At 46.1% G+C, this 17,061-nt stretch overlaps 1 protein-coding gene across 4 annotated transcripts in view; it reads left to right on the top strand.

Annotated features, from left to right (window-relative positions):
* Positions 1 to 17,061, top strand: part of RPS24 (ribosomal protein S24) — a gene marked incomplete at its 3' end in the record, with an annotated part of 502,092 nt that overhangs the window by 49,551 nt on the left and 435,480 nt on the right. The window contains exon 5 of one of the 4 annotated variants that reach the window (XM_082611015.1): positions 11,877 to 11,887. The exons of the other annotated variants lie outside the window; for them this stretch is intronic. Coding sequence (XP_082467141.1) covers positions 11,877 to 11,879 — 3 coding nt within the window. Of the gene's footprint in view, positions 1 to 11,876; positions 11,888 to 17,061 lie in introns of those variants that run through there. 4 annotated transcript variants of the gene reach the window in all.

A 17,061-nucleotide genomic window follows, 5' to 3' on the forward strand; every position in this document is an offset into this window, starting at 1 on the left:
CCATCCCACGCAGTGGGTGACCACCATGCTCCAGGGAAATGACAGGTAACTTCCCGTCACCAAATGATAAGGCCTCTCTATGATACATTCTGGTTGTTTCCACAGAACAGCGTTTAAGCAGTCGAACACCAATTAAAAAAAGAAAGCAAATCTTATCCACACCACAAAAAAGTAGCATTCGGAAACTCCCTGGCGGTCCAGTGGTTAGGACTCTGCGTTTTTACTGCTGAGGGCGCAGGTTCAGTCCCTGGTTGGGGAACTAAGATCCCACAAGCCACGTGGCACAGCCAAAAAAAAAAAAAAAAAAAATAGCGTTGCTCTGTTCAAATCTGGGGTGGGTGGATGCTTGGGTGGGGGCCCGGAACATAGCCTTCCCTGCATTACCTGAAACAACACCATGAACCCTTAGGAAAGTGGTGCTTAAAGTGTTGCCTCTGTGTTAGCAGCTTCAGCATCACCTGGAAACATGTTAAAAACACAGATTCTCAAACCCCACGCCAGAGTTGCTGAATCAGAAACTCTGGGGGTGGGCCCCAGCACCGTTGTAGCAAGCCCTCCAGGGGATGCTGATGCTTGAGCTTGAGAACCACTGCCTTAGGATTTTGAGGAGATGTTCTCCTTCCCGAAGGGCCTCAGTTTCCCCATCAGTAAAGTGGAGAATTTGGATGATTTTTTAAACTGCAAAATCATATAATTCCTGGAGTGGAAAAACCTGGGTTCCTGACTCTGTTATCAGTTAGCTGAGCGTCATTGGGTAATTCACAAAATCTCTCTGGGCGCAGTTTACTTATCCATCAAAGGAAAGGTATTCGATAGCTTCATGGAGGAGGCGGTACCTGGGTCAAGGACAGGATAGATGACTTCTGTGGGCCGACTGTGGACCTGGTGTGTGCCATGATGTGTTTGCAGGGGGTCTTCCTGCAGCTCTGATTTTTAAAGCACCAGACTGGAAACAGCTATGGATCCACAAATAGGACACTGGTTAAATACATTATGGTGCATCCATGCAATCAAATATTCTGCACTGTCAAAAAGAATGAGGAGAATGTGTGTGTATTGATTTGGGCCAATCTCTCAGATACAGTAAGTGAAAAAAACAAGGTAGAGAACTGTATATATAATATGCTAAAATTTGTGTGAAGAAGATATAAATATGTTTGAATATATGTAAGATATCTCTGGCTATAGGAGATGCCTCTTGGAAAGGGCATTTTAGGGACTGGTGTTGAAGGTGGATGGGAGTGGGACTTGTCACTATATCCCCTTTGGTACCATTTGAGCTTTTAAAGCATATATATGTACTACTCAAAAAATGAAAACACAACAAAAAGCAGCAACAACAGAGGACCACAGGCCTGTCTGGCCCTCTGGTGTCTTGGTCCTTGGAGAAGTGGCAGCCAAGCCTGCAAGTCAAAGACGAGCAAGGCTCGTGTGGTGCCCAGAGAGAGAGGAGGAGGGGGAATGTGGCATCACGTGTTGGCGGAGTTCACCGTTACATGCTCGCAAATGGCCCAGCTCTCCAGGCCTCTGTCTGCACCTTGCAAAGGAGAGGGAGCTGTGGAGGCCCAGAGGGCCCCTGCTCGTAGGCTGTGGAGTGAGCTGAGCAGGGAAGCTCTGGAGGACAGAGCTGTGCTTGCCAGGCAGTCAGGGCACTGGCCTCACCATGGACTCCAGCCAGGCCCTTCCATGCCAGAGCCCAGGACCCCAGAGGTGCCGGGGGCATGAGGCTATGCTGGAGCACAGGGCTCTGGCTTCACTGTGCCCTACTTGCTGCGTGATCTGCATGCCTGTGACGGGGGAGTATTGCTAACCCCTATCTGCACATGAAGAATTGGAGGCTTGTTTGTTCCAAGGCCGTGCCCAAGATCGCATCACAGGTAAATGGCTGAGCTGGGATTGGAACTCAGTTTACTGGCTCCATATCCCATGTAGTGAAAGGTGGAAAGAGGTTGCCGATTACTTGGACAGGGAATGGGTGTCACCCTCTTCTGGCCCAGGCTGAAAGACCTCAGGGTCCCAGATTCAAGAAGCAGATTTGGTAAAGCAGACAAGTCACAAGCAGCTTCTGACCTTGAGGAACTTCCTCATGCTGGGACCATCGCTGCTGCTCCATAGAGAGGAGGAAGATACCTTTGGGACCCTGCGAGAGGTTCTGCCACGGCCTGGTCCCATTTCCCTCTTCTCGTTGCCAAGTGCCAATCAGGACAGATAAATGAATAAAATGAAAATTCTCTGCCTATTGAAATCCTATTATTTCTCCAAGGTCCAACGCAAATGCTGATCCTCCACGAAGATTCTCTGATCACCCCCAGTACTCTAGATCTCCTTATTCTTACAGAGCAGGAAGCCCAGGCAGAGTGAGACAGTCAATTCCCTCCTCAGAGCAGGAGGGCAGGATTGGGTTCCTTGAGATCACCCACCCTATGGCAAACTAGGTGCACAGTAAGGTTTTGTGAAGGTGGAAAGGTCTCCTGACCTCATTTCTTCTCTCTGCAGACAGAAGTCATTTATGATGACGAACCTCATATGGCTAGAACAGAGGGTGTATGGCAGTGAGTGACTCAGAGTTGGGCCTGGTTTTGAAGGCTGTGGGAGACTTTATCCTGGAGCCAGTAGAGATGAATTAACCTGAATTAACCTGTGGTCTCAGGCAGTGGTAAGGTGGGAAGCCCGGGGGTACAGGGAGAGCCTGGACGTGGACAACCAGGCCACTCAGCACGTCTGGGTTGCTGGCTAGGTCTGAATTAGGCAGTGGGAGAGGTATCGTGGGAGAGGGGCAGCCAGAGCTGGAATCAGCAGTTAGGGCAGAGGAAGAGGAGGAGGAAGGGCAGGAGAGGACCTGTGTTGTCTGGTAGCTTCTGATGGGCCAGGCAGTGGGTAATACATAATTTCAAATGAAAAGAGGGGTCAAAGGAAGTCTCAAAAACGGAGGGGCACACCCTTTTAAAACGAAGGGGTGATGGCCAACTTCACAGGCTTCAGAGGAGGTCCGTCTGTGCAGGGCTGGGGGGAGGTGGCTGGAGTGGGCAGTTAGGAGGCCACTGCAGCCTGGTGTTCTGGGCATGATGGTGGCAAAGCTGGACAGCAGTGGAAGGCAGGCAGCCGAGGCATCGCTTGTGGGCTGGGAGTGGGCGCCCAGCACAGGCTCGCTGCTTGATTGATTCTGTTGCTTGAACAACACAAATAGCTGGAAATGTAAACACTGCCCGATCCTGGCACAGCTCTTGGCATTGCTAATTAGCCCTGAGATTATTCCTTGTAAGGGAGCAACTACATCACACCTCAGTTAACGGCTGAACTACCTGAGAGGGAGGCAGGTCTGGTCAGTGGCTGCCCATTGACACCTTTCCCCCAGTTCTCCTTAAGAAATGCCCAAAACAATCATCCAGCCCCTGCCTCCTGGTCCTACCTTTCCAAGGTGCCATTGGTTAGGTATTATTAGTTAGGAGAGGGACTAATTTGTGTAATAATTGGTTAGGAGAGAGAGAATATGGTGTAAATGTTCATTGTTTTTTTAACTTCACATTATGTGATCCGTTTACACTAATATTTATTTATTTATTTATTTTGCGGTACGCGGGCCTCTCACCGCTGTGGCCTCTCCCGTTGCGGAGCACAGGCTCTGGATGCGCAGGCTCAATGGCCATGGCTCACGGGCTCAGCCACTCTGCGGCATGTGGGATCTTCCCGGACCGGGGCACGAACCTGTGTCCCCTGCATCGGCAGGCGGACTCTCAGCCACTGCGCCACCAGGGAAGCCCAACACTAATATTTAATTTAATGCAGTCAAAAGATTAATGCTTGTGTTTATTTCTAAAAAAGGCAAGGATGCTTCAGGCTGCTTTTCAGCTTGGTTGAGCTTTGGGGAAAAAAAAAAACCCCACCCAGAACAGAAGAAATGTATTCATGCTGTAATAATACAAATACCCTCTCCCAACCCCCTCTCCCTCCTCAACTCCTAAAAATAAGCCACGGGGTTCTAATGGGGACACTGATTAAATATTCAGCTCTGTAATTTATGCCCAAGTGAATCCCAACAGGAACCAGGGGCTCTGGAAATCTGTTGTGAAATAATTATCCTGAATGACATTGTGGAGATGGTCTGCAAGGGTGCTGTCAATAATGCATTAGCCCAAATCTGTTTGAAATACAGCAAGGAAATTACACGATATTCATGGGAACCTGAAAGAATTATCAGTAAACAAATTTAATCAACTTGATGTTATGCATACCACTCAACCTCTTATTATCTGATCATCTAGGTTTAGAACACGCAGGGGAATTGAATGACGTGGGATGAGAGGCTGAGTGTGTGTGTGTGTGTGTGTGTGTGTGTGTGTGTGCGCGCGTGCGCGCGTGCTTGGTGGAACCAGCCTCAGGTTTCTACATTTCTCCTCCTTGGCTGCATTTCATTTGCATTTTTATCTAGGCCTGATTGTTGGCTGCCAGCTCTCATCCCAGCCTGGCCCTTGAACTTTCTTTTTTTTTTCCCCAGTGTCAGAGCCCTGCTTAGAAAAGTCAGCTGACTGCCCACCTGTCCTCCAGATGCCACTTACGCCCCTTCTGCCTTCCAAAGAAGGGATGCTTGCCCCTGCTTTTGAGCTCAGAAGTAAAGAGGAAGTGAGTGCTGTAATCTGGGGGATACTTCCTGGCATATCAGAAAGAGCCCTAAGTGAGGATCCGCCACTAATTTGCTGGGTAATCTTACACCAGTCCCTTCCCATCTCTGGGCCTTAGTTTTCCCATTTGAAAAGTGGGTCTTGGGCTGAGCTTGGTAGAAGCTCAGCAGCATCTCATTTGCTCGGATTCTTCTCCTTGTCCTCTTGAACCTGATGGGGACCCCAGAGGGAAGGGGCTTTCTCAAGATTACATGCGGAGTTGGAGGCAGAGTCAAGATGAGAACTTTGCGACCCACTTCTCATGACCCCTCTGCCTCCTAAGCCAGAATTTTTTATTTTTGTCTGCACTAAAATTCATGGGGAGCGTTTCTTTCTTCCTCCCTCCCTCCCTTCCTCCCTTCCTCCCTTCCTCTCTCTCTCTCTCTCTCTCTCTCTCTCTCTCTCTCTCTCTCTCTCTCTCGGCCACACTGCATGACATGTGGAACTTCCCTGAGCAGGGATCGAACCCTCGCCCCCTGCAGTGGAAGCATGGAGTCTTAACCACTGGGCCAGCAGGGAAGTCCCATGGGGAGCATTTCTGGGTCTTTATTTCCTATCTGAGCCCTAGGTTCCGGGTCAGGGGACTTGGGTTGCCTCCCTGGACGTGCAAGTCCCTTTCCATTTCCAAGTCTCACCTTTCCAACCTATACAACAGAGCAGTTGGGTGAGGCGACCTTTCAGATGCCACTTATTTTAGCTTTGACAGTCCTCATTGTCATCTACTTTCTAAGTTCCTCACTTGGCTATGGCTTCATACTTTGAGGAAGACGGTCTAACTTCCATATCGAGATTGTAATGCTCCCTTCTAACTTCTCTGTGAAGTGAAAGTGCATTCTTGCTGAGCACCCTCTGTGGTCAGTGCCCTGTGTACACGTGAGGGGGTTAATGCTCAGTGAGTCCTACTTTGTGATTGGCCCTGAGCCTAGTATTGGTATAACTTGGTGGATGTTGGCAAGTTCTACTTGGGGACTAGGTAAAAGCCAATTCATTAATCAACTTCTGTTTTGGGCACCTACTGTGTGTCTGTCCCTACACTTGGCATTACATAGGATAATAGTAACATATATGAATATAGACTATGTACTAAGCACTGAACTAAACACTTCACATGTTTAAGAGCATGGTGAATTGCGTGGGAATGGGCCATGATGAAGTAGAGGTAGGGGTAAGAGGCAGAAAACACGTGTATTATAAAGAACACCAAAAGCAGAGAGGTACAACCGCCCCCCCCAGAAGCTACTAAGTGGACTCTTCTCTCTCCATCCATCACTGTAGCCTGGCCCCTGGCCCCACATTGTCCCAAACTATACAAACGGAAGTCTAGATCTGGCGCTGTTCAATATGGTAGCCTCTAGCCCCAGGTGGCAATTATTCAGCATTTGAACTGTGGCCAGTCCAGATTGAGAAGTGCTGTAAGTGTATACTACACGCTGGATTGCAAAGATTTAATACGTAAGAGGATGTAAAATATCTCATTAATAATTTTTATATGATTTGATGTTGAAATAATATTTTGGATATATTGAGTTAAATGAAATATTATATTACAATTAATTTCACCTGTTTCTTTTTTCTTATTTCAATGTGACTAGTAGGAAATCTAAAAATATATATCTCACATTTTATTTCTATTGGAAATAGAAACATTTAAATATGCAAATAATTTATCTCATGGGAGTAGGGAGTACCAAGAGGGTGGTGATGTGGCTGTCCCCTCCCATTTCTTATGGGGGAGGCTAGAAGGGAGTTTGTAAGAGGTTCTAAGAGCATCACTAATAGAGATGGAGGGGTGCTGGATGAAGGAAGATTGGAATCTTATTTCTTGGCTTAACTTCTCCTTAGCAAGAGAATTGCTAACCTGCTCCCTCTGCTGATTTGAACAGGGGGAAAAGATAATTGGAGAGTGTGGTAGACAGAAAAATCCACCCCCCCCCACCAAAGATGTCTATGTCCTAATTCCAGCACCTGTGAAAATGTTACCTTACATGGCAAAAGGGACTTTGCAGATTTGATTAAGGTTAAAGACCTTGAGATAGCAAGATTATCCTGGATTATCCATCTGGGCCTAATCTAATCACAAGAATCCTTGAAAGTGGAGAACCTTTCCTGGCTGTCCTCAGAGAGAGAGAGGATGACTGGGATGATGGAAAAAGAGGCAAGAAAATTAGAGGTATGAAAGGGACTTGACTTGCCATTGCTGGCTTTAAAGTTGGAGAAAGAGGACCATGATCCAAGCAATGAAGATGGCTTTTAGAAGCTGGGAACGAAAGGAAACATTCTCCCCTAGAGCCTCCAGAAAGGAACACAGCCCTGCTGACACCTGCATTTTAGCACAGTGAAATCTGTGCTGGACCTCTGACCTACAGAACTGTGAGGTTTCTGTGTTGTTTTAAGTCACTGTTCGTGGTAATTTGTTATGACAGCAATAGGAAATGAATACAGAGAGAGACATGGGGTTGGAGAGAGGGTACAGCATTTTGGCACAGTAAAATTGCATGAGTTGTTCGAGAGTTGAGTGGACATCTTGGAATACAGCCAGGCTTGAGCCATTCTGCCAAGACACATCCAAGAGACTAGATGCAGGGGAAAGGAGCTTAGCAGCAAGAGGCTTTGGGGTAGACCACCAAGGGTGGCAGTTGAGAAAGATCAGATGAGATCAGGTTGGAGCAGCTCTTGGGGATGTGTAGTGGAGAGCCCTCCTTCCTGTAGGGTTTCCTGAAGAGCTCATGCATGCATTCCAAGATCAGTTTAGGACCTGCCACATATCGATTATTACCGGGACAGTGAAGATTGGACTGTGAAAGCGCCACTATCCACTTGTATCATTTAGATAGGCTAGGTTACACTAAGTAACGAACAGCCCCAAATCTTAGCACTTTATGACAATGTAGCATATTCCCTGTCCATTCTCCATGTCCATCTCTACTCATCCTAGGGGGATCCATGCCCACATGTCATATGCTAAAGGGAGCCACATGGGGACAGGGAAGTGTAATCCTACCATGTGCCTGGGGTTAGAACTGGGGATACTTATCCACCAGCACAAATGTCCATCAATCCCCCTTTTCCTTTCTATCCTTTGGTGGCCCAGAAGCTCCGGAGAAGAAAGGGCACCAGGACAGGAAGGGGAGATGGGTGAAAGAGCATGTGCCCTCCCTCATGGCATGACTCTCAGGTTGACGCCTGGCAGTATGGGAGGAAGGGGAGGACGTGAGAGCTAAATTAGATTTGCAACTGAGAATTTAAATCACACTGGACTTTCCATTTAGATTTTGAAAATGAAAGGAGATGGGGAGGGGTTCTTCCTGAGATGTCATTACAGCATAGGAAATTTAGATTCATCAGGGCATGGATGAAGGCAGTACTTAGAAAATAAAGTGATTTTTTAATGTGACCCACTAATTCAGACTACTAAACCAGCTACACATGCATTTAATCCTCAAAATGATCCTTTGAAGTAGTAACTCTTATTACCTTCATTTTACATATCACCAAACTGAGGCTCAGAGAGGTTAAGTAACATGTCTAGTAGCACACAGCTCAAGTGGCTAGCCAAAACTCAAACTCAGATTTGTCTGATTCCAAGTATACTTTTAAAAGCCACACTTGCTTCCCTGTGCCATAGTATTCTGATGTAAGTGACCCTTCTAAAGTAGGCAAGGAGAGATGCACTTACACTGTGAGTTATACCTTTGTGGGTAGGAGCTTCAGGATGTAGCAAAAGGGACCTGCCGTTTCTGGGACACCTGCCGTGTGCCACATACTTGGCAAGCATTATCTTATTTAACTCACTGGGCAACTCTATAAGGTAAGCAATTCCATTCCACTTTTGCAGGTGAGCCAAATGGAGGTATCAAGACATAATGTGACTTGCCTAACGTCAAGCAACTAACAGGCAAGATTTGAATCCAGTTCTGTCAGTTTTGCAGAACTCTCTCCACCCAGCAGCAGTTCCCCATGAATGGGTTTTGGAGGAGTGAGAGGAGGGTTGGGGGCAGTCTCAGGTGGAACAGTTGAGGAGGGCCTGCAGTAAGAGAGGGTGTAGTGGAGCAAGGAGCATGGCAAGTGAAGGTGCAGAGATGTGAGAGAGTTTGGGGACCAAGAGTAGGCAGGTCTGGTTGTCACCCAGAGTGTGTAAGAACAGTGGGGGCGAGAGGAAAGGCAGCGCGGAGCCAGAAGGGGGCTAGTTTGGGATGTCGGGCTGAGGAGTTTGGCTTTGTTCCTGCAGACGCTGGGAGACCCTTTGCAGTGATGTCTGGCGTGCTGCTGGGGAGGACTAGGAAGCCTGGAGGCTGCGGTTTCTGGGGCTGCCCACGAGCCTTAGTGCAGGGGCTTTCTGCCCATAGAGCCATGGTCCTCTAGACAGGTGGGAAACAGGAAGGGGCTACTTTAGGCAGGAACATCCCTTAGGACAAAGGCATGGCTGGGGTTGGGGGAGCCGATGGGGGGGAAGATTCCAGACGCAGCAGGTTGGACAACGGAAGGCACCAAAGCAGGGAGGGTGCATAAAGCAGCAGAAAGAATGTGTCTTTGGCACATGACAGACCTCTTTCAGGTCTCAGCTGTGTCTTTTACTATCTATGTGACACTGGGCACATAATTTTGCTTTTATGACACTGAAATTAAATGAGATCTGTGTGGTAGAACCTGCAGCTTTTCTCACTTTACTTTGGCATGCTCCAAAAGGTAGCCTCTTTCATTTACCTGACCTTCTTGCCGAGCCCCTTTCCTGCAGGGGAATAGGAAAACCCAGCATGCCGGTGACAGTCTCTCCCAGTCTGTTCAGTTTCCTCTCAGTGCAGATGTCCCCACTCTTCATTTTATTTTGCTCTCAGAGCAGATTTAATAGTCCCTGTGGGTTTCTGAATAGCTCTTCAAGTCAATGCTTGGTTTTTCCGTTTCATTCCTTCCCTTGCTTCTCTCCAGGATGACACCCGGGTATTTGAGGGCTTTAGTGCACTCCCATGGCAGTGGGGAGAGGTGTCCTCCATATCCAGGAGCTAGTCTCTTTCCCTGGACTGCTAGTCACTAGGATATGACTGGTCACTTCTAGCCTTCTGGGTGATGTACTGGTGGAGTCTATGGTTTTGGCCATTTGTCCTCCGGTCACAAAGTTCCTGTCCATGGTGCCCTCTTTTTCTTGATCCTGTGCCTCTGCCCTCTCAGTACTTTTGTGTGCCCTCTTTGGCTCCCCTCCTGGATGGAGAGTCAGGGGTGCCGCCTCAGTCTCATTCCTCTGGCCATTTCCTGCAGACCCTGCTGTGCCACCACCCTCTGCCATGCCGGAATGCTCTTATGAGGGGCTTTTCCTGGAGGTTTACAGACTCCTGCCAGTAGACATGGGAAGTGGGTCTTTAATTCTTTGGATGGTCTTGGCTTTCCCTTCAACCTATCTAATTTATCTGTTCAAGGTGAGACTGCAGTTTGAAGGGAAAGGTAGAACACAATGGCGTGAATGCCAGCTTCCCCTCAATTCCTCTCTCCCTTCCTCCATCCATCTTTTATTTCTCACCACCTCTTGAATGTGAAGGGACGAACACCCTGACTTTTACTTGGGAAATACAGCACCCCAGGCCATGTGGTTCGGGGTGCTGACTCCATGCCTAATCTCCAGGGTTGGACAGATTACTCAGGCCTGGATGACCAGGTTAGTCCCTTCCCCTGGCTGGGGACTAGTTCACGGTTGGACATGTGACCACATTTGTGCACTGAGACACAGCTCTGGGAACTTATTAGAACTTAGAATAGAGAAGCTCTCTTTTAAACTTTTTAACATTGAGATATAATTTATATAGAGTGAACTGCACAGATCTTCAGTGTTTGGTTTGAAGAGTTTTGACAAATGTACGGTTGACCCTTGAACAACATGGGTTTGAACTACACAGGTCCACTTATACAAGGATTTTTTTCAGTAAATACGTACCACAGTACTACACCATCTCCGGTTTGTTGAATCTGTGGATGTGGAACTGTGGATACAGAGGGCTCTAAAGTTACCAAGGATTTTTTACTGTGTGGGGTGCCCCTAACCCCTGCGTTGTTCAAGGGTCAACTGTATACACATTTGTGTAACTAACACCCAAATAAAGGTATAGATCATTTCCATCATCCTAAGAGGGTCCCTCAGGCTCTTTTCCAGTCAGTCCCAGAAAGTGTCCTCTTGTCCCTTTCTAGTCAATACCACTCGCTCCCCAGTGCTCACAGAGCAGAGGTGATCACTAGTCTGACTTTTATCACAATAGGTTACTTTTCCTGTTCTAGAACTTTTCATTTTGGACTTTTCATTCTGTTCCACTTATCTGTCTATTCTTTATTTGATATCACACTGCCTTGACATACTGCCTTGAAGTTAGGCAGTATGAATTTTCTAATTTTGTTCTTTTGCTATATATATATATATATATATATATATATATATATATATATATATATATTGCTATTTAGGTCCTTTGAATTTTCATGTGAATTTTAGAATAACACTTCCAATTCTTCAAAAAACAACATGCTGGGATTTTGATTGGGACCTCATTAAATCTATAGATCTATTTGGAAAAAGTTGACATCTTATCCATATTGAATCTTCCAATCCAAGAATATGATATCTCTCTCCATGTTTTTAGTTCTTCTTTCATATCTCTCAGCAATGTTGTATTATTCTCAGTGTAGAGCTCTTTCATTATGTTCATCCCCCAGTATTTTATATTTTGTGATGCTACTGTAAAAGGTTTTTAAAATTTTCATTTTCCACTTGTTTGTTGCTCCTATAAGATTTCTCTTTTGGGCTTGCCTGGTGGCGCAGTGGTTGAGAGTCCGCCTGCCGATGCCGGGGATGTGGGTTCATGTCCCGGTCTGGGAAGATCCCACATGCCGCGGAGCGGCTGGGCCTGTTGAGCCATGGCCGCTGAGCCTGCACGTCCGGAGCCTGTGCTCCGCAACGGGAGAGGCCACAACAGTGAGAGGCCCGCGTACCGCAAAAAAAAAAAAAAAAAATTTCTCTTTTTAATGTTTGCTAAGCTGGTGGGAGGTAAAGCGTGCAAAGGTTACCATGGGCAGACGGTCTCCCTGAGGGTAAATTCAAAAGAGAGGAGCAGAGATGAGAGCTAAAGAGAGATGGGGAAAGGGAGAGGGGAAGAGACAGAGAGAGTGTGAGTGAGAGAGAGGAGATATCCTGGACTTCACTGAAGACAGTAAATTTATTTATTTTTGATGAAGCCATTTTGAGCTGGATTCCTGTCGCTTGCAATTGAAAGAGTCCTGACTAGTCCAATGTCTGACTTGGCCCAAACTTGCAGACTAGTGTGTATGCCTATGAAGACTAGTTCCATGCCTATGAAGAAAAGAAAAAACATGGGTCACCACTTCTTATTCCATCTTCCCGTGAGTGAGAGCTGTGAGACTGCTGGTTTCCTCACTAGATGACCTATTAAGTGAGCCTGTTCCTAAACTCTTTTCTCCCCCTCCCTCTCTTCCCCTACTATTAAGTTAGTAGAATAGAACTACAGCCTATAATGGCTTCACAGGAAAATGCCAGTGAATATTATTGGGTAGTGTTTGAATAGTGTAACATTGGGATGTCCTAGCAAGGCTGACAGCACTAAGGAAGTACTTGTCTTCCAAAACTTGTTATTTCTTGGAACACCCCTCATAGAATTTATGTAAAGTATACTATGCATAAAAACTTATTTATTTTATTTGCAAGAATAACTCACCATCATTAGCAAAATGGGCCTCAAACAAACACTGATAACATGACAACAGCCATGAGCAAGACTGACTCATGTGAACCCTGACCTTCAACTCTATATATCAGCATTTCCTGCTCTTGGTTCTGACTTGACATTGGTGGATTCCTTTGAACAAGTAAAGTCTGTATATTGATACACTTTAGTTTTCACAGGAGAATTATGCTATTTTTTTCTTGTTTTCTTGCTTGATTTTTCTTGGAGTTGAAATTTGAAAATCATTTAAATTTCCTGAGAAGTAACAGGAAGGAATTTCTGAATGGATATGCTGGTCTCAAGGGAGGTGCAGATATAAGCTAGAGGATTTGGGGATGGGCAGCCATAGAACTCACAGTAGACTACCTATAGGAGCTGCCGTGTGAGCTGAGCTGTGAAGGGTGCCCAGGATTTAGAGATTGGAGGTGGGGGTAGGAGTAGGAAGGAAGGCATTCCAGGTGGAGGGCACAGCTTTTGCAAAGAAAAACTGAGAAGTTGAAATTTGGGGGTGTACCAGGAAGCTAGATTCACCTTGAGCAGAGAGTTTATGAAGGGCATGGTTGACAGGAAGGTTAGAAGGGTAGAGAGGGACTAACTCCTCCTGGAGCAAAGTGGGGCTTGTATACCATTTGCATCTCCAGTGTTTCCATGTTATGATGAGGAAACTGAGGCACATGAATTAAGGGATTTGCTTACAGTCACACAGGTAATAAATGGTAGAAGTTGGGGAACATGAGCCCCCCCAGAGCCCAAAGTCTAATGTCTTTCCTGTCACAGAAAAACTTTGGAAGTTTGTGGAGTGAAAGAGTCACTGGGGCTTTCTTAAATGTCTGTTGAGTTGAACTGATAGGTAGAAATTAGAGAGAAATCAGATTTTGGTTCAGGATGAGCAAACACTTTGAGGAAAAACAGGCTCCTATAACAAGTTGTTTTAACAACCAATTTTTGGGATCTCTCTCTCACTGATGTAAATTTGTAACTGATAATGGTTCCCTCTTCCTTTTGGCCACAAAGAAGCTTAATGTCAAATTTGTGGCTCTATAGAATGGCTGGTCTGCCTTCTGTAGAATGACTGGTCTGCCTTTCTGCATGTTAATCTTACCCCTTGCTTTATTTTTTTCCTGCCCTTTGCTGTTTACTTTAACCCTTTGCATTGGACATATTCATTCAAGCTGCCTCAAATTTGCATGTAATTATCTAATTAATGGGGGCACAGGTTGAGAAATTCTAAAAGATGTGCTGCCTTGTGAGGTCATGAGCTCACCACCATCAGAGGTATGTAAGAAGAGACTGGAGGACCTTTTGGCTTTAAGATCCGTTCAGTTCCAAGATACTTTGATTATAAGAGTTGGAAGTAGGTCATTGTTTCACAGCACACACAGCCATCCCTGCAACAAGCTGCACCCCAGCGCCCATAATAAAGTCCTCTTCCTCTCACAGGCCTGAGATCCTCTGGCTACAAAGGCTAATGAGACTCTGGGGGTTGGGGATGCAGGCTGCCTGGTACTGGGGCAACAGTGCAGATGACATTAATAGCATGTGACTTGCCATGGATTGATTGAATAAGCATATGTGAAGGTTTGGGCTGATAATGATTCATTACTATTTGGGAAAAACCTGATAGGGATGCTCTCACTCTAAGAATTAATTAGATTATGCTTCATCAGTTGTATTGAGCAGAGTGTAAATGGCCCTCTGGGTACAGAACTCTCCAGTTAGAGGAATTAGCATTCCTTCCACCCAGCAAGACATGGGAACAGGGAGCTTCCTTCTATTGAAGAGCAGGCAAGACGGGGAGGGGAGGAACAGGGAGACAGAGGCATGCAAACTTGATGTTTGCCTTCCCAGCATCCATCTCCCTTCCTCCTCTGCTTTATCATTTGGAGATGCTCCCCTTTGTCATTCTCAATCCAAACAAGGGTGGGGCTCCTCTCCAGCTCAAGTTGGGAGGGAGAGCAGGTAGCCAAAGCTGGGCCAATCTGTGTACTGCATTGCCTGGGCCACAGTGATAGGTTCAGGGATGTTCATTTGTGACCCAGTCAGATTCCATGAGACTTGATGAGACATTTGCTGGGAATCTAGGGAAAGCCATTCTCTTACTTTTCCCAAAGGATGTGAGGTAGGAGCTGCAGCAGCCATTTTGTGATTCCAGCCCCCAAGCCACCAGGTCACTTCCAGCATTTGAGTCTCCCCAGCTGATGCCACATGGAGCACAGACTACTGTCCCCACTGAGACCTGTCCAAATTACAGATTTGCCAGCAAATATTGTTATTGTTTTAAGCCACTGAGTTTGGGGCTATTTGTTACACAGCCATTGATATCTAGAATAGTTCATCTCCCATGTTTTGGACTCTAGGCTAATCTTTCCTTACTGCAAACCTGATCATCTTGCCTCTCTGCTTAAAAAGTCCTCAAAAGCCTGCAGGTGAAAGACCACACTTCCCTGTGTGGTATTCAAGGCCTTTCAGGTTCTACTTCTGAGATCTCATCTCCCTGCCTTTCCTCTTGGATATTCTATCCTCTGTCACACAGAACTGCTTGCAACTCCAGAAACAGCTCATACTCTCAGGCCTCCGTGTCTTGTGTGTGCTGTTCCCTGTGCCTGGAATGCCTGTTGGATCCCTATCAGAAGACTCCTCTGTGGAAAAGTCCTTCTCTTCTCGTTTTTCTTTCTCGAACTCCTGTTGGCCAAATGTTGGACCTCTTAGATTAATCACTGTATTCTCTCCTTCTCCTATATTTTTTAAAATTAATTTATTTATTTATTTTTGGCTGCATTGGGTCTTTGTTGCTGCCCTCAGGTTTTCTCTAGTTGCAGTGAGCCGGGGCTACTCTTTGTTGTGGTGTGTAGGCTTCTCATTGTGGTGGCTTCTCTTGTTGCAGAGCACAGGCTCTAGGCACGCAGGCTTTAGTAGTTGTGGCAGGCGGGCTTCAGTAGTTGTGGCACGTGGGCTCAGTAGTTGTGGCCTGTAGGCTCTAGAGTGCAGGCTCAGTAGTTGTGGCACACGGACTTAATTGCTCCGTGGCATGTGGGATCTTCCCGGACCAGGGCTTGAACCTGTGTCCCCTGCATTGGCAGGCGAATTCTTAACCACTGCGCCACCAGGGAAGTCCCTCTCCTTCTCCTGTTTTTGTACATAATCTCTCTTTTTCTATATGGAGAATTTCCTTGACTTTACCTTTCAACCCTTCCTATAGAAAATTCTATTTTGATAATCTCATTTAAAATTTCCAACAGCCCTTTCTTATTCTGTTTTTCACTGTATCTTGTACTTGTTTCATGTTTGTTTCTTGCTTCATGAATGAAGTAGCTTCTTGAATCTCTCTGCTCTTCTCTATGCTGAATTATCATAGCTTCCTTGTGGGTCTGTTTTTCTGTATTTCTTAGTTTCTTGCTTTCATGTTGGCAGCTTGCCTCAAATGTCTGGCAATTCTGAGTTGTCCATTCATGTTTAAGAAGGAGCGGCTCGGGAGCTCTGAGAACGTAGGGCTTGCAGGGTTCCCCTGTGGTAGGTGAACAGGAAGCTATTACCCTGAAAGAGCCCAAGTGCCATAGGTGTAGGCTGCAGCACCCCCATGAGCTGTCTTTGGTCGTCCTAGATAGTTCATTCCAGCCCCTGAGAGTGCGTTCTTCCTTGTCACTGGGTGATGCACGCTTTGATGTAGGGCCCCACTGAACATGGAGTGGTATAGGAGGGGTAATCAGCCTTATAAAGACTTCGGATTAACCCCCTCTATTCATTCCCTGATCTACCTTCTCACCCTCCTTCTTACTTGGTAACTTTGAATCTTGAACCTCTCTGTGGTTGGACATGGCAAGACAGCCTCCTAATTGTCTGTAACCACATTCTCATGTGTTCTGGACTGCTGCTGCTTCCGTCAGACTCCATCCATTTCCAGCCAGTTTCTGTATTTTAGAAATACATGAAGTTCCTTTTCCATTGATGTCCCACCTCTGTTCTCTTTGTCATATTGGGTTTATGCCTTTTAAGTTCTCTCACTGTCATTTCACAGGGATCTCATCAGGCAGGGGAGATGAAGGCTGGTCTACCATTAAGAACAGCAAGTTCAGACTATGTGCTTCTGCCTTCCTGCCCTGAGAAGGACTTTAGAGAACACTGACTCAGTCTGAAATGAGGAAACCAAAATTAGAATGGGTATAGCAGCTGACCAAGGATGAATGGCCTAGTAGGGAAGTGGTAGAGTATATTAGTTTAGAGCATAGATTCTGAGACCAGTTGGCCTGAGTTTGAACCCTGGCTCCATCACTTACTAGCCATGGGACCTTGAGAAAGATATTTAACTTCACTGTGTCTCTGTTTTCTCATCTATAATATGGAGATAAAAATACTGACCTTATAGAGTTTTGAGAATTAAGTAAGTTACTATATATGAGGTGCTTAGAATAGGGCCCATCACGAAGAGTTGTCTATTAGTGGAGAAACTTAAACAGTAAGTTTCAGATCTTAGCCAAACTCAGGCCCTGCACCAGTATGTCTTATGAGCTTCTATCACATGAAGTTTCTAAACAAATAGAAACACAGCCATTGCTAAATTAAGTGCAAAGTCATCATCCTGGTAGCTCAAACCCTCCACAGTGTCTTTCACCTAGCCTTTTCTCCTGTTACCTCAGACTCCTCCCCCTCTTGCCCTATCCAAGCTATGCCTTCTAGGCTGATCCCCT

This window comes from Mesoplodon mirus (genome assembly GCF_964341445.2).
Source record: "Mesoplodon mirus genome assembly, chromosome: 2".
NCBI lineage: Eukaryota > Metazoa > Chordata > Mammalia > Artiodactyla > Ziphiidae > Mesoplodon > Mesoplodon mirus.